Source organism: Scophthalmus maximus, chromosome 3 (assembly GCF_022379125.1).
Source record: "Scophthalmus maximus strain ysfricsl-2021 chromosome 3, ASM2237912v1, whole genome shotgun sequence".
NCBI lineage: Eukaryota > Metazoa > Chordata > Actinopteri > Pleuronectiformes > Scophthalmidae > Scophthalmus > Scophthalmus maximus.
In genome coordinates this window covers 25,667,234-25,687,050 of record NC_061517.1, presented here as the reverse complement: position 1 = coordinate 25,687,050, position 19,817 = coordinate 25,667,234, and the positions used below count along the sequence as shown (strand labels likewise).

The 19,817-nt window shown below is 43.2% G+C and overlaps 6 protein-coding genes and 2 long non-coding RNA genes across 10 annotated transcripts; 6 read left to right on the top strand and 2 right to left on the bottom strand.

The window, feature by feature from the left end:
* Positions 1 to 176: 176 nt before the first annotated feature.
* dhfr (dihydrofolate reductase) lies at positions 177 to 3,326 on the top strand. The gene is made up of 6 exons (XM_035639852.2): positions 177 to 381; positions 500 to 549; positions 1,388 to 1,493; positions 1,843 to 1,966; positions 2,287 to 2,402; positions 3,118 to 3,326. The coding sequence occupies exons 1-6, from the start codon at positions 290 to 292 to the stop codon at positions 3,197 to 3,199; spliced, it is 570 nt and encodes a 189-aa protein (XP_035495745.1). The 5' UTR covers positions 177 to 289; the 3' UTR covers positions 3,200 to 3,326.
* A 1,800-nt stretch (positions 3,327 to 5,126) lies between these two features.
* On the top strand, positions 5,127 to 10,491 carry ankrd34bb (ankyrin repeat domain 34Bb). The gene is made up of 3 exons (XM_035639843.2): positions 5,127 to 5,252; positions 7,647 to 7,939; positions 8,022 to 10,491. Exons 2-3 carry the CDS (start codon positions 7,737 to 7,739, stop codon positions 9,499 to 9,501), a joined length of 1,683 nt encoding a protein of 560 aa, XP_035495736.2. The 5' UTR covers positions 5,127 to 5,252; positions 7,647 to 7,736; the 3' UTR covers positions 9,502 to 10,491.
* LOC118313885 lies at positions 8,104 to 13,999 on the bottom strand. Its single transcript, XR_007030446.1, has 3 exons — positions 13,408 to 13,999; positions 13,063 to 13,137; positions 8,104 to 8,237 (listed from the first exon to the last, which is right to left on the bottom strand). It is a non-coding gene; the product is annotated as an uncharacterized LOC118313885 (long non-coding RNA).
* LOC118313884 (perforin-1) lies at positions 12,126 to 12,744 on the top strand. The gene has a single exon (XM_035639857.2). It carries the CDS (start codon positions 12,140 to 12,142, stop codon positions 12,527 to 12,529), a length of 390 nt encoding a protein of 129 aa, XP_035495750.1. The 5' UTR covers positions 12,126 to 12,139; the 3' UTR covers positions 12,530 to 12,744.
* Positions 14,000 to 14,016: 17 nt separating the features above from the next.
* LOC124849355 (perforin-1-like) lies at positions 14,017 to 15,651 on the top strand. 2 transcript variants are annotated; one of them, XM_047330858.1, is made up of 2 exons: positions 14,017 to 14,827; positions 15,033 to 15,651. In XM_047330858.1, the coding sequence occupies exons 1-2, from the start codon at positions 14,728 to 14,730 to the stop codon at positions 15,434 to 15,436; spliced, it is 504 nt and encodes a 167-aa protein (XP_047186814.1). In that variant the 5' UTR covers positions 14,017 to 14,727; the 3' UTR covers positions 15,437 to 15,651. The 2 variants fall into 2 exon arrangements, with proteins under 2 accessions (XP_047186814.1, XP_047186815.1); XM_047330859.1 differs by having other exon boundaries at positions 14,713 to 14,827; positions 14,903 to 15,651.
* On the bottom strand, positions 15,205 to 17,533 carry LOC118313887. The gene is made up of 3 exons (XR_007030445.1): positions 16,313 to 17,533; positions 15,970 to 16,044; positions 15,205 to 15,342 (listed from the first exon to the last, which is right to left on the bottom strand). It is a non-coding gene; the product is annotated as an uncharacterized LOC118313887 (long non-coding RNA).
* A 60-nt stretch (positions 17,534 to 17,593) lies between these two features.
* On the top strand, positions 17,594 to 19,063 carry LOC118313882 (perforin-1). Of its 2 annotated transcripts, none has more exons than XM_035639853.2 (2): positions 17,594 to 17,731; positions 17,935 to 19,063. In XM_035639853.2, the coding sequence occupies exons 1-2, from the start codon at positions 17,632 to 17,634 to the stop codon at positions 18,342 to 18,344; spliced, it is 510 nt and encodes a 169-aa protein (XP_035495746.2). In that variant the 5' UTR covers positions 17,594 to 17,631; the 3' UTR covers positions 18,345 to 19,063. The 2 variants fall into 2 exon arrangements, with proteins under 2 accessions (XP_035495746.2, XP_035495748.2); XM_035639855.2 differs by having other exon boundaries at positions 17,619 to 17,731; positions 17,807 to 19,063.
* On the top strand, positions 18,545 to 18,850 carry LOC124849908 (perforin-1-like; the record flags this gene model as incomplete). Its single annotated transcript, XM_047331371.1, has 1 exon — positions 18,545 to 18,850. A coding segment is annotated over one exon (306 nt), but the record flags the coding sequence as incomplete, so codon positions are not given.
* Positions 19,064 to 19,817: the final 754 nt, after the last annotated feature.

Genomic DNA, 19,817 nt, shown 5'->3' with positions numbered 1-19,817 from the left:
AAGAAAAATAAACATAATAATAATCCTAAGTGTAATGATAAAGGATGCATACACGAACAACCACACCGAATAATGAATAAAATATGATGAATTAAAAAAAAGAGAGGAAGACAATACATACAGATATTTCTGTCTATAAAAAAAAATTAACCGGAAGAGAGACAGTAGAGGAAAATCCAAAACGTCATTTCCGGCGCTTCTATAAGTGGCCGGCGGGAAACTGCGGTGGCGACGCGCGTCTGAGGGAACGCAGCTCTGTCCTCCGTCCTCCGTCCTCCGTCCCCTGACGATGTCCCGTGTTCTGAACGGCATCGTGGCGGTGTGTCCCGACCTGGGCATCGGGAACCATGGAAACCTGCCCTGGCATCCGGTCCGACTCAGGTGAGCGGACGAGCGTCGGGGCGAAGATTCCGAACCGCTGATTCGCGTCTCTGTCTCCGCAACAAAGAGCGCGACAGTTTCGCCCACTGTTGAACTCTCTGTCTTATTTCTTCCGCAGCAACGAATTCAAACATTTCCGGACGATGACGGCGACCTCGTCTGTGACAGGTAACCGACGTCCGTTCACGTTCAGCGGCCGCAGGGTCAGAGGTCAAAGTGTTATCACATTTCACAGTTAAACATTGACAGTTTTCAGACATGTCGAAACCACAGACTGGAAACACAATGGAACCGAACAGAACTGCAATAATGGAAAAAGGTTGAGGCAGTACAAATAGATCAACAGGTAAAAGATGTATATGTCCAATACAATTATTACGTAACGTTAACGTCATTACAGCAAGCTCATGGTGTAAATAGTTGTTGTATGGGTGTAATTTAGGTACAAGGTATATTTAGGTATTTCAATGTATGTTGAATCATGGAGACGGGACCGCAGATGTCTTAGGCAGAAGTTTTTATTACAGGAGCTCAATATTGAGGGGATTTTATGGTTCACTGCACAGATCAACAAAAAGTGTCAGCGCCTGATGTCCCAGAAACCCCTCCCCGCCCCGGTCAACGTGGTGCATTTAACTCTGGGAATCGCGTCGTCACTGATACGACGACCTCGCACAGAGAGGGGAGAGGAAAGAGCATCGCTGCTCCGTCTGTGGTGGTCCAACATGTCTGAGTGAAGCCAGAATGAGAAATACTTGAATGACGTAAAGCCGTCACATGAACAGATGAAGCCAGTGATGTTAACACAACTTCACCTCCACAGAATTCCCTTATAATATGCTCCCCTGGCCCAGCTCCCCGTCTGCGTGAGCGTCGCTGGTGTCACATGCTATGACAGTTTGTTCCGAAAAAAGTCAGGGTTGTTGGTCACGTTCAAGCTTCACACAGAGGAAGTTGTCACGGCTGAAGCAGTGTCTGAGGACTCTCACCTCGTTCGTCCTTGCAGGCAAACAGAACGTGGTGATCATGGGCAGGAAGACGTGGTTTTCCATCCCAGAGAAGAACAGACCCCTGAACAACAGGATCAACATCGTCCTCAGCCGGCAGTGCAAGTATGTGTGTCTTCCCCCACACTCGCCCACATTCACGCTGAATACTGTCCTATCAATAAAAAGGCTTAAATGTGCCCAAAAATATATCTTAAAAAACAAAACAAAGACAGAGAAGGATATTTCTAGTATTGGCAAATAAAGCCACAATTGTCTGCATGAGCGGATACCATGATACGTAAGGAATAAAGTGTTGGGTGAACTGACCCTTTAAGTCAGTTGGTCACATGGTGGTCAGTTGCAGGACGTTGTGATGCCCAGGAACCTTCATGCAGGGCTCACAGGGGCTAAAGAGAAAAATGTTCCTTTGCATCGATGACCTCACACTGCATAACTGCCCGATCTCCTCCAGAGCGCCCCCTGCTGGAGTGCACCACCTGGTGAGTGACTTCAGCTCAGCCCTCAGGCTCGTGGACACGGAGCTGGCTGACCAGGCCGACCAGGTCTGGGTCATAGGAGGCAGCTCTCTCTACAAGGTACTGCACGGGACACCAGGGGGCGCACTGCTCACAAGTCACGGGATGTAGTTACAATCTCTTTAAAGAAACACACAATTCTGACAGTGATGGCGAATTTGACATATGTCTCACAAATTTTTCAAGTAACATATGAACAGATTTTATCCGTGTGACGAATTAAGAATATGAAATAATAGCTATATACTTTTGAATGTTGAATTTGACTGACAGGTTGCAGACTGTTGGTCCATGACTCCAGGATGAAATGAAACTTTGTATGACGTACACGCCCCCTTTCTTCTCTCTGTGATTATTCCTTCAATGCTTTGGGCATCAAGGAGATGATGGAGAGCCCGGGGCCCAGGAGACTGTTCGTCACACGGATACTGAAGCAGTTTGACTGCGACACATTCCTCCCGGAAATCAACCCAGACAAATACCGTCTGCTGCCAAAGTAAGATCAGCACACATCAATCACATCAGGTTGTAGTATGATCTTAAATTTCGATTTTAATATGGTAGTTTTGGCTACCATTTATTTTTGGTTATGATAATATTGCACTTACCAAGTTGATTGGTAACCAACAATTTGAAATAAGTTGTAGTAAACTGGACTGAGGACTTGTCCTTTAAAGCTGATATATGATGACATTCTCTCAGCAGCATTTTAAAGGAGACATATTATGCTCATATTCAGGTTCATAATTTTAATTTGTATTACCACTTGAAAAGGTTTACATGCTCTAAGGTTCAGAAAAGGCATCTGTGTTCTCATACTGCCCATTCCTGCAGCTCCTCTTTTCACCCTCTGTCTAAAACGCCTGGATTTATTTTAGCCCCGCCCCTCCCGATAAACCCGAAAATAAACAACAGGGTGGTCTTTGTTCACAGGTTGTAGGCAGACTGGCTCCACAGATACACACATTCATGTGCACAAACACTAAAAAAGTGATTTTTGCATAATATTTCTCTAATATTTCAAAGCTAAACCAATCAAATTTAAAAGTCATGGCAGTAAACCAAACATTTTCTTCAGTAGCTTCCTACTGCTGAGGGTGAGACAGCTCCCGGCTGCTGAGCGTAGGAAGACTATTATACGCCAAGACTGTCCTTGGAACATGAATGTGTTCAGCAGATGAATCGCACAGTAAGACTTGTTTCTGCCACAGGTTTCCAGGAGTGCCAGAAGAGCTGCAGGAGGAGAACGGCATCCAGTACAGATTTGAAGTCTACGAGAGTAAAGAGCAATGAAGAGGGGGAAAAAACAGCCCAGGGGAACCAGGGCAATGAGAATGCTAGACATATAGAGATTTTTATGTGATTTGTACAGTTGTACACTATTCTTTTTTTCATGAAATAAACTTTTATTTCAGCTAAACTTACTGCGGAGTTATTTACAGGTGGGGGGTCTAATTAATATAATTATTAGAAAAGGGTTTGTCCTGAATAGCTTTGTCATTGTCTTATCGTCCTCTGCCGAAGTTCCTATATGGTGTGAATGCAAAGTAGACGCACACACACCCATAATTATGAGGGATTATCGATCCAAGTTTTGGAATTACAGGCTAACAACTCAGTTTATCTTTTCTGGGCACGATGCTGGACGCCCGGGCATATGTGCAGAAGAGCCGGGGCTGCAGCTGGCGGGCAGGTGGCTTCTTTCCCAGGTGTGTTTCAAGAGATGACATAGTTACATAAATGAGAACTTGTGGCCAACACATGTTATATTACATTACTGAATAACTGGGAAAATATTCATCTGTTATACAAAATGTAATCATGAGAATATGTGGAAATAGTTTTAGGAGCATAAGTTGAAGTTGTTAAATCTCCTAGTGGTCAGAATATGCTGGAAATGAATTGACTCTGATACTGGTCTGTGAGGCCAGACGTCGACAGCCGTGGCTGGGGGCGTTGGGGGTACGGACGATTTGTTAAATTTGCTTAGGAAGTTTCCCAAATCTTGGAAGTGACCCGGAGGTTTTTCAACGGCAGCCATGGTAAGAGCTGTTCGGTTTATCTAAGTTCTTAGGAAAGGTGCTTCAATGCTTCCGTTCCTATCTCCTTCAGCATAGGGTACACTGGACTTTCCAATGCGAAAGGAAAGGAGAAATAGACGACCCACAATTCATTGCGGCAGCGATATTTAACGTGACGCGCCGTGCACGGACATAAACGATTCAATCAAGTAGAAGAACAGTACGAATATGACCGAGAAGAGACGCACGTCATCATGTAAATGATTTACTTCTGATATCACACGGTGGTAACACACACTGAATCATGCTGATGGAGCCGCTGCTTTTTTTGTAGTCCCTCTTCAGAAATGTGTAGTTTCACCACGGCAGGCGCATCCACAACATCTTCCGTCGCGCAATGACGTAGTTTGGTGAAAGTCGAGTCGGATTCTCTGAGCAATCCTCCTTGACACCTTTCCTTGACCTCATGACGTTTTCCACTGAGGTCAAGGAATAGTAGAGAGGAAAAGTCGATAGGAAGGACGATCCCAATCCACCCTTGGACTCGGATGAACTGATTTGCTTGTGGTGGTCAAAGGTCAAGGTCACTGGTACCTCACGAAACGCACTTTTTTGGCCTTGTGAAGTCAATAACTCCAAATTCAGCACATTAGTTCCCATGGACTCAAAGATGAACTGAACGGGAAGCGAGAGAGCAAGAAGTGACGGCGCCTATGGTGTGCTGCTTGTTTCCTGCGGATGCTCTGGATTAGATGCGGTTGACAACACAAATCTGTTAGTTTGTCATAGATTTTTAGAAAATCTAAATCCTTCTCGATCAAACCTACAATCAGGTGTCTTATTTTTGTTTTCTCCATTACCAAACTCTGACTGTGGTAATGTGTCCTTGAAGTGAGCGAATACCGCTGTCGTGTTTCATTCTCGCCAAAATAAACCCTTCTGCTGCCTTGAACTTTTCCGGTGACGTCGGCGACGCTATTGTCATCATGCACATCAAAAGTCTGAATGCCCGACGGTGAAAAGAAATGAGTCGTACCTGCGCAGATGCTTTCGCCCACAGGAGACTGGCTGTACGCTGCTCATTATGGGATGCGCTGTGATTGGCTGTGCGCTCCTTCCTCCTCAGCTGCCATAGGCCGGTCCCCTCGCTCCCGTCTGATGCATATCAGTCTTCGCACTCTTCACTTTCATCAGTCAGTGCCCTGCACGGACGTCTGCTCCCCCCGCCGGTTCCTCCTCAGCCGGCACAGCGACTGCGACCTGTCAGTGGGAGGGGGACCTGCAGCTCGAACAGCTTCCATGCTGAAGAATTGAGACGCATCAAGGTAAGTTTGTGCACATGCCAACAATATCCTGTACTGTAGAAATTTGTCTGAATTTTTGTCCAACAGCTGTGCTTTAAAAAACAATAAATTGTGTTGTTCCATTTTGTGTGCCATACATTTTTCCATTATTTTCCCTAAATCTGTAGGGAAAGCGTTGTTGGTAACAACAGTAACACAAGCTATTTATAGAAAGCCGACGTCTCAGCATGCTCAATTGGGGGGGGGGGGGGGGGGGGGGGGGGGGGGGGGGGGGGGTGTCATGTTACTTGTTACAGTTTATCTTCTGATTCCTGCTGCACTTTCCATATTTAAGCTGAGAAACAGGGAGTCGTCACCGAGGACGTTCGCTTCTGGCGTCTGAGGCAATCACATGCCCGATCTAACAGCCACATGTGAACACAATGTAGAACGTGTCCATGTCGTGGAGGACGGGCAGCGCGAGATTATTTTTTCTTTTATCATGTAAAAAGAGACGGGAGCGTGGAATGAAAATAAATCCGGCCTTCACATGTGGAGTGATGTAACGGTAAGGACTGACACTTCTCTGGCCGCCACTCGATCATTAGCTATTCTGTCTGTTTCGATGCAGGCTGAAGGCCGCGCCCGGCCCTCAAAGAGGCACAGCTGAGGCAGGCTGAATGTCACCGGGCAGAACAGGCTGATAACAAACGTTTCAAACCTCCTGCTCTTCACACGTTCTCAGTCCTCCCTAATTAACCGTTACAGCATTGTACAGATGATCACAATTGTACTCCAGTGGTTTGGTAATGCATATGCAAGTTAGGGGAGCAAAAGAACAATGTTCAAAATCGGTTCAGCAGCAGAGCACAAGATACTTTAGTATGTCTCGTAGCTATTGTAGCACTTTAAATGTTTGGTTCCTAGTTTCCAAGCTCCGGTGGTTATGCTTGATTATTTTATTGGTTACTTTGCATATTTTTGACGAAAAAATAATTCAGTTTTGAAACGTGATTCAATGTTACGGACCAAACCACACAACAGTACGTACGGCAGTTAAAATGAGCTCCACGTGTGCTCCTACATTGATCATAATGGCCCAATAACATAATATCTACATACATGATAGTATAGATCAATCCATTCTGCATAATTTTAAAGAAGCCACACCGCTTCAATATTTTTATTTAACACTGAACCGGCCTGTGTACTGTGAAAAGAAGTCGCACACACGGTGAACCCACTACAGCTCACAAATTTGCTCTCGTGCTGTTTTTTAACTGAACCTTTCAAATGTTGATGTGTAAAATTACTTGAAAGTGAGCCAATGCCTGAGCTGTAGCCAAATTCATACAGCATATACATTAGAACATGAGCAATGGTGTGCCCGTTTACAGAGTTGTACACAGTGTAACAGGTGCGTTTAGCGTTGTGGTGAAATCCTGCGAGACAGATCTGACAGATGTGCGGAGATGGTACTTTATCTGTTTGGTAAAAAGGTCGTCTGTTGTTAGGCGAGGCTATAGTAAAATCATTTAATACAGATACTACAGATGCCACAGTGCGGTACAAAAACACTTTGCAATTTGTCATTATGTTTTGTCACTTTATTTACTTGTATGCTTTTCACCCTACTGACACATGCCCCCATCACCTATGCAGTTAACATAAGTTTGACAGACTTGGAAGAGAGAAACTCAAGGACACACACACACACACACACACAGACAATAGGCTGCAGATGTGAATACAGGCTGCCGAGGAGAGGATCACGAGCACATTGTGTTCTCATGGCTGCAGAAGTTATGCCCTCACACAGGCAACTATGCAAGTGAATCTTAAAGTATTTTACCAAGGCGGAAAAAAGCTCCATCACGTCAGATGCCAGGACAAATGTAAATTCTTTACGCTGTGTAGGTGAGTGCAGTTCATATAAGGGCCCCACCTCCGGTGGGAGGTTGACAGAGCAGAGTCAAGAAAGCAGGTCGTGATGTTCAGAAATTTGTGGGAGTTAGCTAGTAGACAAGTCAGTGAGTAGCTTGCTCCTTGAAGCGAGAAAAGGGTGAATGAGGAGTGATGTTGGGTCAGGTGTACTTAAGGCTCAGTGCTTCTGTGAATACGTGAGGGGGCGTATCCCATAGAGAGACATTTAAAAGAATGCTCACAAAGGGGAACTCGGATTCTACGTATTTAGCATATGTAAGAAATGTATGGAATATCAATATTTACATATGTGAATATCTCAACCGATCATACTACATACAGAGAAGACCGGGGATGGGTTTGTGGGAGTTTTGATAAGAGAGAAAATGAGATGTCTAAGGGCTCTGCAGTTTATCTGAAGTTGTGACTTGGTTTGAGGACCCACAATTTAAAGCAACCTACAGTTGCCCACCTGATAACTGAGAACTTAGTAGTCTTCTTCCTCTATTGCAGGCACTTGGCTGTGTGCACCTTTGGACAAACAATTGACGATCTTTCATCTAAGACACTGAACGTGGATTAAAGACAACCAAGATCCTTACAATGGATGAGTCTACAGAGGTCCGAACAGACGGCAATTCTCTGCTAAAGGCGGTCTGTCTGAGTCGTCTGCGTCTGACTCGGCTGCTCTTGGAGGGAGGGGCCTACATAAATGAGAGTAATGAACATGGCGAGACACCGCTTATGGTGGCCTGCAAGACACACCATACAGATTCACAGAGTGTACCCAAGCACAAGATGGTTCGGTATGTTCTATCAGGATTCATTAATGCTATTGGAAAGCTTCCACTTCCCTAGTGTAATAAATATGATCTTCACTCCCAATAGGTATCTTTTGGAAAATGGTGCCGATCCAAACATCCAAGACAAGACAGGGAAAACAGCTCTGATGCACGCATGCCTCGAACAAGCTGGATCTGAAATTCTGTCACTCCTTCTGAGCAGTGGAGCTGATCCAACTCTGGAGGATCATGCAGGCTTATCAGCATTGGTTTATGCGGTCAATTTAGGAAAGAGGGATGTCCTCAGGGTCCTCATGGATGCCTGTAAAGTAAAGGGTAAAGAAGTTATTATCATCACCACCAACAAACTACCATCCGGCCATCAGGTGACAAAACAGTACCTCAATGTCCCTCCACCTCCTGACCTTGAGGAGCGTCTCCTTTATAACGACACATCTTGTTCCATGTCTGCATATGAGGTCCAGCTACAAACACAGGGCTCCTCAGCAAGTGCTTCTCTCCAGCCTGGTAGCCTCCTTCTTGGCCATAGGGATTCTCAGTGTTCATGCTCAGGCCCTGTCCTAATCGCATCTCAACCAGGTTCTCCAATCCAACACCCTTGTCCTTTACGTGGTCCTGGTGGTGATAAGCGACCTAATCTCCATAGGCTACACTTAGAGTCGTGGTCGAAAAGTCCTTCCCTGCTGCTCCAGCAGAGCCAGACCTCCTCTCTGACAGAGGAGCCAGTGGAAGTCAAACCCAAGGAGGAGTGGTCTTTCAGATTCAGTAGCCTTACAACACACGGAAGACCTGCCTTTTCACGCCACCAGAGTATCGATGTTAAAGACACAAAGGGGATTCTGAAAGCACTAGAGAACATGTCAGGAAATGAGAATAGGGGAGGAGGTGGAAGAAGAGGCTTTGGTAGAAAGATGTCATATGACAGTGCTGCGAGTTCACTGCATTCTGCTTCACACCCAGACCTGCATCACGATAGTCTCCCCTTTCCTAATGAATCCAGTCCTGTGAATGAAGATTCCTCTGACTGTCTTAGACAACTGAATGTTTCAAGTCTGCAAAATGTGGTCCGTCGGCGAGACATTGGTATGAACCACTACAGTTCTGATTCTCATTTGCCACAATTTGTCTGCCGAGACAATAGCTCCAAGAATGGTGGTAGAGCTGGAATGGGACCAGAAAAGCACAAGCTGGTCAACAGTAGGTCCTCCACTCTGTCAGGATCCAAGGAATCCTTGGAGAGCTCTGTCCAGAGACGAGACCCAGCAATGCAGGAGCGAAGGGGCTCAGGGGCCCATCTTCTGGATCGCATTGCCCACACCCGCCCTGGATACCTCCCTCCACTGAATCCCCATGCTCCTATACCAGATATCGGGGTCAGCTCTTCCTCTTTGAGTGGAAGTAGCAAGTCACTGAACGGTGTACTCACAGGGTCAAAGCCTAATATACCCTGCGCACCTGTTTTCCAGAGGAATGTAAATGCCAAGAAAATGCTGTGGAGACGTCATTCAATGCAGAGTGAGCAGATAAAACAGCTGGGAAACTTTGAGGAAACTTTTGACCTCTAGAATAAAGTTTTGCATGGATCAGAGGAAGATGTATGTGCCCTTACCAGTATCATGCTTTACTGTACTGTACGTATCGTACCATTGCTGATGGCAGGTCATGCTTTAGTGTCTGCGTGCCAGCATATACAGGAACAGGGCAGTGTCTCCACCCCTGTGTGTGTGTGTGTGTGTGTGTGTGTGTTTGTGTGTGTGTCTGTGTGTGTGTGTGTGCACGCGCGCAGGAATGAGAAAAAATAGAGAGAGAACAGATGCAGTTACACAACTAAGGTAAAAACAAAACTATGGCCCTGGAAACAGTTGATTCAAATTAGTTGATTTCAAACTTTAAAACGTTGATTTAAAACGTCAGGGTGTCTAAAGCTATATACAACTTAAATTTAAGATGTTTAAAATATCTACATATGCAGCAAATAGCATTAAAAGGCTCAAGATATGAAAATTGTTTTTTAGCAATATTTCATCAAGAAATGAATCCGCTAAAAGACAAACTAATTTGTTTTATTTACGTTTATTTATCTTTTTCTGTCCGCTGGACAAAAAGATTGAGTACGAGCTTCTGACTCCAACAAAAGTCACTTGGGTTAGAAAAGACAGTCAACTGTTTTCTGGTATTTCAAATAAACATGTTTGCATTGTGTTATAATTTGGTTTACTCTGCTCGGTGAAAAGGTGAGCAGGTGTTGACAAAGGGGACTCTTTTTTGGACTCAGCTCTTGGAGGGCTTTGGGTTGGAGGCGGGACTGCTGGATTGAATGTGTCTAAAAATGTGACTGCCACCTTTTTTGAATGTTCAGTATCACTGGGTATCTGCCTAAATCTGATCCACAGACGTATGTTGGTGTTTGTCTTTGTACGTGTGAAATGTATCTGGAGAATTCTGCATGCCAGAGATTCTGGTGAATGTTGATCCCAACTTGCAGAGCCGTGACGACTGAGTAGAACCATACTTCATGAACAGTGTTCTTTTATTTAGACCTCTACAGCGTAATTGAGCTAGAAAAGAGAATTATTATGTTAACATTGTAAAACATGTATAAACTGCAATGACAATTTACTCCACTTATAATACAAATCGGTGGTGTCAGTCTACTCAACATTGCTGTATAGTTGCCAAAAAATTCCACGGTCACTCTATTTCTGTCGCATTGTGTAATGCTGAGAGTGTAGCAGGTTTTATGGGAGTTTTTTTTTTATCAAACTGATACGAGCTCTGCTGACCTATAAAATATGGGACTGCAGATGGAGAGGTCAGAAGCAAGGTGTCAAGACTACAGGTAAGACTTTCAAGTATAATCCTATAGTTTTGACCAATTTAGCTGTTTCAATTTCTTCAAATCGATCCATTCTCCAGGGTCACTGCTGCCTCTGTATATGAGTTTAGTTATACATACTGTACAGCTGTAGAACACCAGTACTACGGCTGGCACTCGATACCTCTAGTGCTGCAGCACACCTCCTACTACAACTCAAATCTCTGGTGTCACTTTTCTTACATTTTTATAAATACAATTTCCCAAATTCAAATGATCTACAATTGATATTTCTAAAATAACTAAATCACATGATACTGTGAAAACAATGACACAAGGCTTTAACGAAGCTTGATAGCAACTTCCGTCTCACTGTTTAGTTGTCTGTTCCACAATTTCACTCTTTTGGTGTCATTCTGAGCGCACTCACAGTGTCGTCTTCAGCCACAGCCAGAATCCAAGACCCACTAAATGCTACCAGCTAAGCATCAGACGACAGACAGATACAATTGACTACACAGTGGAGCACTTTGCAGCTAAAGAGCCAGGTGCTGTATTTCCCTCAGGAGTTGGTAGAGACCAAAATCAGAGCTAAAAGAAGGCTTGATTTTGAACTTAAATGTGGCAGGTGGGCAGACACACAATTCCTGTTTATTAATTGTAGTAGATAAATTGTTTTATTTAGTGATATTTAATAGAACCATTCACATGACGTCTGTGATTCTCCATAAACTGAACTCTATGTTGAGGCACAAATCAAACACATGGCAAGTAACAAAAGAAATAAAATGAAAACAAAAATAGGATAAACATTTTTATCAATTTTAACAATGATTTGATCTGAAGTTTCTATGAAATATTGTGAATGTGGTAGAGCTGTTAACGGAACAAACAAGGCCAGCTGTTATGGAGCTAAATGTTCCCACTCACCTCCAGAGACGATGATGCAATATTTCCTAAATGTCTAATCCAACAAGTTGTGGAAAGTTTGTGGAAAGATGATAAGCGTGTAGATTATCTTTACAAGTCCACAGTTCTTATTTTTTAGTGCCTATACTTATTTTCTCTTCCAGTTTAAAATACGTGATTTCAGTATCTGTATCACTCAGTTCTTTTTTTATAGGATGTTAGTTACAGTTAGTTATGTTCAATAATGGCCTTTAATTGAACAATAATATTAATATTATTGCTGACTGCCTCCTGTCCACTCACAAGTTGTCTGCAGAAAATATTTATGGTTTAACCTGGATATGGTCCAAGTATTTGGAGTAAGTATGATTGTGACACGCAATTTCACTTGTGAAGAATTTGCAGTGAGAAAACATGTCAGAATGCGAGCTACAATCTGGACTTGTTGTCCCTCGTCCTCCACAGTGTCCTGTGAAGCCATGGCCTCCAGTCTCCCCCTCCTCCTGCTGGTCCTGTGCAGTCTGACTGCGGCCGAAGCTCAGCTGAGGTTGTACAACCTGCGGGCCCGCGGTCTTCCCTCTGACTTGATGGGAATCACCGACGGCTACGTCAAGGTGTTCTGTGGCTCTGCCAATCTGGGTGAGACGTCCGTCAACCACAACAACGCAAACCCCTGGTGGACGGAGGAGTTCAGCCACTTCAAGGCCCAGGAGAATGACATCCTGCGGCTCGAGGTGCACGACGAAGACACCTTCTTCGACGACCTGCTGGGAGTCTGCCAGCGTCAAATCAAAGTGGGCACCCATGAGCACGACTGCTACCTGAAGGAGGGCGGCACCCTCCATTACATGTACACCCTCAGCGTGTAGAAATGTATCATGTGTAGATACATCTGACCTTAAGTCTTTACATGCAACCTGCATCTGTCAGACTGGCTCTGAGGAATGTATGATACTCACTCACACTCAATAACTCCGTCATTTACCTTTATTCTGGTGCCTGTGTCCCACTTTATCACTGGCTATTATTTTACCGCCTTTTCCAAGGTTGACAATGAAAAATAAACCGTGCTGCAACAACCAAAGGTCGTATTGTGTGTTCACTCATTTTGCATCATATTGTGGGAGAGAAACTGTTTGCCAAATGCTCCTATAGCTGATATCGGGGTCAGCTCTTCCTCTTTGAGTGGAAGTAGCAAGTCACTGAACGGTGTACTCACAGGGTCAAAGCCTAATATACCCTGCGCACCTGTTTTCCAGAGGAATGTAAATGCCAAGAAAATGCTGTGGAGACGTCACTCAATGCAGAGTGAGCAGATAAAACAGCTGGGAAACTTTGAGGAAACTTTTGGCCACTAGAATAAAGTTTTGCATGGATCAGAGGAAGATGTATGGGCCCTTACCAGTATCATGCTTTACTGTACTGTACGTATCGTACCATTGCTGATGGCAGGTCATGCTTCAGTGTCTATCAGCTGCTGCAACACAATAATTTAAAATAATGAGTAAATATCTTTTTTTTTTATATCTAATTAAAATAATAAAAAAAAGTATTACAAACATTCTTTGAAAGACAATTTAATGATTACAATATATTAGTTCAAGAATGATACAACATTGCATTAATGTAACAGTTTTTTATATTCAAAGTTTATATTCATAAATCCACTGGGTCATAAGTCAGCATCTCCAGTCCAGTGCAGGTTAAAATTATCATTTTAATTAAAGTGAAAACAAAACAGACTTACAGTCTCGGGAAGTAAAGATAACCAAAAATCACTTGGAGATTAAAAAAAACAACAATGCGGGGAACAACAAACGACAGACATCCCCGACCGGTTGCAAACAGGACGAACTGACCCGAGGACGGCGAGCACAGAGACCCAACACACCAGGTGAGTCCCACTGGAAAGAGACAGGAAGTGCAGAGACAAGAGGAACGTGACTTCAAAGTAATAACAGGAAATGACAAACTCGACATAAACAAACAGGGGGTAACCACGGTAACTTTACTAAAACCTAGACATGAGGAAAACTACAGAATATAATCTTAAAGCAAACGCAGAGAAAAAAAAAGAGTCCACAACCAAAATACATTTAAGTTCAAGTGTGCGTGGGGCAGAATCATAACAGTTTGTGACCCATGTATCTCTCCATCTCATATTACTACAAGAAAGAAGAGATGGAAAAATTGAGAAATTCTTTTCAGTGAGAGATGCTTTGGTATCAAGGAATCTTTAATGGCTTTTGATGGACAAATGAACAGGGACGTGTGAATGGCAAACTAATTTTATGATGCATTGTGTTTATTATTATTTATTCAGTTATGTAATTTGGACTTTCTAGTTTTACACAGTTTCTCATTAAGCTCTCTTTATGTTAGTAATCAAGAAAAACATGAGCCCAACTTACCCAAGTGAGTATTGACAGCGGATGTGATTGAACGATAACATAAGAGGAATGTGCTTCGTTTGGAAAAAGATTGCTGTGGTACTTCACGTTCAATGTTCAAAATTTTACAATCTAGTGAACAAAAATTGTTTTGTTTTATTAACGATTATGAATGTCCTTCTGTCCGCTGGACAACAAAGTTGAGTGCGAGCTTCTGACTCCAACAATGTCGCTTGGATTAGAAAAGACAGTCAAGTGTTTTCTGGTATTTCAAATTCATTTCTTTGCATTGTGTTGTAATTTGGTTTACTCTGCTCGGTGAGCAAGTGTTGACACACGGGACTCTTTTTTGGACTTAGCTCTTGGAGGGCTTTGGGTTGGAGGGTGTGTGTGTGTGGAGGCTGACTTGTTGACATTATTAGTCTGATGTGAAAACAATCTATTTGTGAAGCGATTTCAGAGAAAAAGCACAAATATCTACATATACAGCAAATAGCATTAAAAGGCTAAAGATATGAAAAATTGCCTTTAAGCAATAATTCATCCAGAAACATCGTCATGCTTATAATACAAATCGGTGGTGTCAGTCTACTCAAAATGTCTGTATAGTTGCCAAAAAAATCCACGGTCACTCCATTTCTGTCGTGCTGTGTAATGCTGAGGGCGTAGCAGGTTTTATGGGAGTTTCTTTTTCAATCAAACTGATTGGAGCTCTGCTGGCCTATAAAATATGGGACTGCAGATGGAGAGGTCAGAAGCAAAGTATCAAAACTACAGGTAAGACATTATATAATACAATCTTTAAGTTTTGCCCAATTGAGCTATTGTCATCTTCTCTTTTCATTTCTTCAGTTCGATCCATTCTCCAGGGTCACTGCTGCCTCTGTGCCCCCATTTATAAGTTTATATAAACTGGGGGGGGTGGTGGTGCCCCCATGGTTGAAATTGCATCGCTGGATTTGTTGTCCCTCGTCCTCCACAGTGTCCTGTGAAGCCATGGCCTCCGGTCTTCCCCTCCTCCTGCTGGTCCTGTGCAGTCTGACTGCGGCCGAAGCTTGGCTGAGGTTGTACAACCTGCGGGCCAGCGGTCTTGACGCTGACACTTTTTCAGCCGCAGACGGCTACGTCAAGGTGTTCTGTGGCTCTGCCAAACTGGGTGAGACGTCCGTCAACCACAACAACGCAAACCCCTGGTGGACGGAGGAGTTCAGCCACTTCAAGGCCCAGGAGAATGGCGTCCTGCGGCTCGAGGTGCACGACGAAGACATCTTCTACGACGACCTGCTGGGAATCTGCCAGTGTCAAATCAAAGTGGGCACCCATGAGCACAACTGCTTCCTGAAGGAGGGCGGCACCCTCCATTACATGTACACCTTCAGCATGTAGAAATGTATCATGTGTGGATACATCTGACCTTAAGTCTTTACATGCAACCTGCATCTGTCAGACTGGCTCTGAGGAATGTATGATACTCACTCACACTCAATAACTCCGTCATTTACCTTTATTCTGGTGCCTGTGTCCCACTTTATCACTGGCTATTATTTTACCGCCTTTTCCAAGGTTGACAATGAAAAATAAACCGTGCTGCAACAACCAAAGGTCGTATTGTGTGTTCACTCATTTTGCATCATATTGTGGGAGAGAAACTGTTTGCCAAATGCTCCTATAGCTGATATCGGGGTCAGCTCTTCCTCTTTGAGTGGAAGTAGCAAGTCACTGAACGGTGTACTCACAGGGTCAAAGCCTAATATACCCTGCGCACCTGTTTTCCAGAGGAATGTAAATGCCAAGAAAATGCTGTGGAGACGTCACTCAATGCAGAGTGAGCAGATAAAACAGCTGGGAAACTTTGAGGAAACTTTTGGCCACTAGAATAAAGTTTTGCATGGATCAGAGGAAGATGTATGGGCCCTTACCAGTATCATGCTTTACTGTACTGTACGTATCGTACCATTGCTGATGGCAGGTCATGCTTCAGTGTCTATCAGCTGCTGCAACACAATAATTTAAAATAATGAGTAAATATCTTTTTTTTTATATCTAATTAAAATAATAAAAAAAGTATTACAAACATTCTTTGAAAGACAATTTAATGATTACAATATATTAGTTCAAGAATGATACAACATTGCATTAATGTAACAGTTTTTTATATTCAAAGTTTATATTCATAAATCCACTGGGTCATAAGTCAGCATCTCCAGTCCAGTGCAGGTTAAAATTATCATTTTAATTAAAGTGAAAACAAAACAGACTTACAGTCTCGGGAAGTAAAGATAACCAAAAATCACCTGGAGATTAAAAAAAACAACAATGCGGGGAACAAGAAACGACAGACATCCCCGACCGGTTGCAAACAGGACGAACTGACCCGAGGACGGCGAGCACAGAGACCCAACACACCAGGTGAGTCCCATTGGAAAGAGACAGGAAGTGCAGAGACAAGAGGAACGTGACTTCAAAGTAATAACAGGAAATGACAAACTCGACATAAACAAACAGGGGGTAACCACGGTAACTTTACTAAAACCTAGACATGAGGAAAACTACAGAATATAATCTTAAAGCAAACGCAGAGAAAAAAAAAGAGTCCACAACCAAAATACATTTAAGTTCAAGTGTGCGTGGGGCAGAATCATGACAGTTTGTGACCCATGTATCTCTCCATCTCATATTACTACAAGAAAGAAGAGATGGAAAAATTGAGAAATTCTTTTCAGTGAGAGATGCTTTGGTATCAAGGAATCTTTAATGGCTTTTGATGGACAAATGAACAGGGACGTGTGAATGGCAAACTAATTTTATGATGCATTGTGTTTATTATTATTTATTCAGTTATGTAATTTGGACTTTCTAGTTATACACAGTTTCTCATTAAGCTCTCTTTATGTTAGTAATCAAGAAAAACATGAGCCCAACTTACCCAAGTGAGTATTGACAGCGGATGTGATTGAACGATAACATAAGAGGAATGTGCTTCGTTTGGAAAAAGATTGCTGTGGTACTTCACGTTCAATGTTCAAAATTTTACAATCTAGTGAACAAAAATTGTTTTGTTTTATTAACGATTATGAATTTCCTTCTGTCCGCTGGACAACAAAGTTGAGTGCGAGCTTCTGACTCCAACAATGTCGCTTGGATTAGAAAAGACAGTCAAGTGTTTTCTGGTATTTCAAATTCATTTCTTTGCATTGTGTTGTAATTTGGTTTACTCTGCTCGGTGAGCAAGTGTTGACACACGGGACTCTTTTTTGGACTTAGCTCTTGGAGGGCTTTGGGTTGGAGGGTGTGTGTGTGTGGAGGCTGACTTGTTGACATTATTATTCTGATGTGAAAACAATCTATTTGTGAAGCGATTTCAGAGAAAAAGCACAAATATCTACATATACAGCAAATAGCATTAAAAGGCTAAAGATATAAAAAATTGCCTTTAAGCAATAATTCATCCAGAAACGTCGTCATGCTTATAATACAAATCGGTGGTGTCAGTCTACTCAAAATGTCTGTATAGTTGCCAAAAAAATCCACGGTCACTCCATTTCTGTCGTGCTGTGTAATGCTGAGGGCGTAGCAGGTTTATGGGAGTTTCTTTTTTAATCAAACTGATTGGAGCTCTGCTGGCCTATAAAATATGGGACTGCAGATGGAGAGGTCAGAAGCAAAGTATCAAAACTACAGGTAAGACATTATATAATACAATCGTTAAGGTTCGCCCAATTGAGCTATTTTCATCTTCTCTTTTCATTTCTTCAGTTCGATCCATTCTCCAGGGTCACTGCTGCCTCTGTGCCCCCATTTATAAGTTTATATACACTGGGGGGTGGTGGTGCCCCCATGGTTGAAATTGCATCGCTGGATTTGTTGTCCCTCGTCCTCCACAGTGTCCTGTGAAGCCATGGCCTCCGGTCTTCCCCTCCTCCTGCTGGTCCTGTGCAGTCTGACTGCGGCCGAAGCTTGGCTGAGGTTGTACAACCTGCGGGCCCGCGGTCTTGACGCTGACACTTTTTCAGCCGCAGATGGCTACGTTAAGGTGATCATCTACGGCTCTGCCCATCTTGGCATGACATCCGTCAAAATCCACAACCGAAACCCCTTTTGGACCGAGGAGTTCTCCTACTTCGATGCCTCGGAGAATGACATCCTGAGGCTCGAGGTGTTCGACAGGGACCTCATCTACGACGACCTGCTGGGAGTCTGCCAGAGACGGATCAAAGTCGGAACCCATCAGCACGACTGCTGCCTGGAGGAAGGCGGAACGCTCTATTACACATATACCCTTGGTGGTCAATAGGCTCGCTTAGATGTGTGAGAAACAGACTGAAAACATGCCAAGATCATTTTGCAGAAATAGAAATAGCGGGAAAGAAAACAGAAGAAATAGCAGCTGAAAGAGTAGCTTGAAAGGGGCTTTTATTGAATTTAGAAAATAACTATAAAACCCCTTCTGTATTCCCGATATCTTTGATCACCCTACTTATCCTTTTACTTTGATCACATGATCTTGACGCTGACACTTTTTCAGCCACAGACGGCTACGTCAAGGTGTTCTGTGGCTCTGCCAAACTGGGTGAGACGTCCGTCAACCACAACAACGCAAACCCCTGGTGGACGGAGGAGTTCAGCCACTTCAAGGCCCAGGAGAATGGCGTCCTGCGGCTCGAGGTGCACGACGAAGACATCTTCTACGACGACCTGCTGGGAGTCTGCCAGTGTCAAATCAAAGTGGGCACCCATGAGCACAACTGCTACCTGAAGGAGGGCGGCACCCTCCATTACATGTACACCTTCAGCATGTAGAAATGTATCATGTGTGGATACATCTGACCTTAAGTCTTTACATGCAACCTGCATCTGTCAGACTGGCTCTGAGGAATGTATGATACTCACTCACACTCAATAACTCCGTCATTTACCTTTATTCTGGTGCCTGTGTCCCACTTTATCACTGGCTATTATTTTACCGCCTTTTCCAAGGTTGACAATGAAAAATAAACCGTGCTGCAACAACCATAGGTCGTATTGTGTGTTCACTCATTTTGCATCATATTGTGGGAGAGAAACTGTTTGCCAAATGCTCCTATAGCTGATATCGGGGTCAGCTCTTCCTCTTTGAGTGGAAGTAGCAAGTCACTGAACGGTGTACTCACAGGGTCAAAGCCTAATATACCCTGCGCACCTGTTTTCCAGAGGAATGTAAATGCCAAGAAAATGCTGTGGAGACGTCACTCAATGCAGAGTGAGCAGATAAAACAGCTGGGAAACTTTGAGGAAACTTTTGGCCACTAGAATAAAGTTTTGCATGGATCAGAGGAAGATGTATGGGCCCTTACCAGTATCATGCTTTACTGTACTGTACGTATCGTACCATTGTGAAGGCAGGTCATGCTTCAGTGTCTATCAGCTGCTGCAACACAATAATTTAAAATAATGAGTAAATATCTTTTTTTTTATATCTAATTAAAATAATAAAAAAAGTATTACAAACATTCTTTGAAAGACAATTTAATGATTACAATATATTAGTTCAAGAATGATACAACATTGCATTAATGTAACAGTTTTTTATATTCAAAGTTTATATTCATAAATCCACTGGGTCATAAGTCAGCATCTCCAGTCCAGTGCAGGTTAAAATTATCATTTTAATTAAAGTGAAAACAAAACAGACTTACAGTCTCGGGAAGTAAAGATAACCAAAAATCACTTGGAGATTAAAAAAAACAACAATGCGGGGAACAAGAAACGACAGACATCCCCGACCGGT

Bases quoted from the DNA above. Each gene is read 5' to 3' on its own strand.
- dhfr (XM_035639852.2), top strand. From the start codon at position 290: ATGTCCCGTGTTCTGAACGGCATCGTGGCGGTGTGTCCCGACCTGGGC. The intron at 382-499 runs GTGAGCGGACGA...TTTCTTCCGCAG, and splicing joins TGGCATCCGGTCCGACTCAG to CAACGAATTCAAACATTTCC. The intron at 550-1,387 runs GTAACCGACGTC...TCGTCCTTGCAG, and splicing joins GGCGACCTCGTCTGTGACAG to GCAAACAGAACGTGGTGATC.
- ankrd34bb (XM_035639843.2), top strand. From the start codon at position 7,737: ATGGATGAGTCTACAGAGGTCCGAACAGACGGCAATTCTCTGCTAAAG. The intron at 7,940-8,021 runs GTATGTTCTATC...CACTCCCAATAG, and splicing joins CCCAAGCACAAGATGGTTCG to GTATCTTTTGGAAAATGGTG.
- LOC118313884 (XM_035639857.2), top strand. From the start codon at position 12,140: ATGGCCTCCAGTCTCCCCCTCCTCCTGCTGGTCCTGTGCAGTCTGACT.
- LOC124849355 (XM_047330858.1), top strand. From the start codon at position 14,728: ATGGGAGTTTCTTTTTCAATCAAACTGATTGGAGCTCTGCTGGCCTAT. The intron at 14,828-15,032 runs GTAAGACATTAT...CGTCCTCCACAG, and splicing joins GCAAAGTATCAAAACTACAG to TGTCCTGTGAAGCCATGGCC.
- LOC118313882 (XM_035639853.2), top strand. From the start codon at position 17,632: ATGGGAGTTTCTTTTTTAATCAAACTGATTGGAGCTCTGCTGGCCTAT. The intron at 17,732-17,934 runs GTAAGACATTAT...CGTCCTCCACAG, and splicing joins GCAAAGTATCAAAACTACAG to TGTCCTGTGAAGCCATGGCC.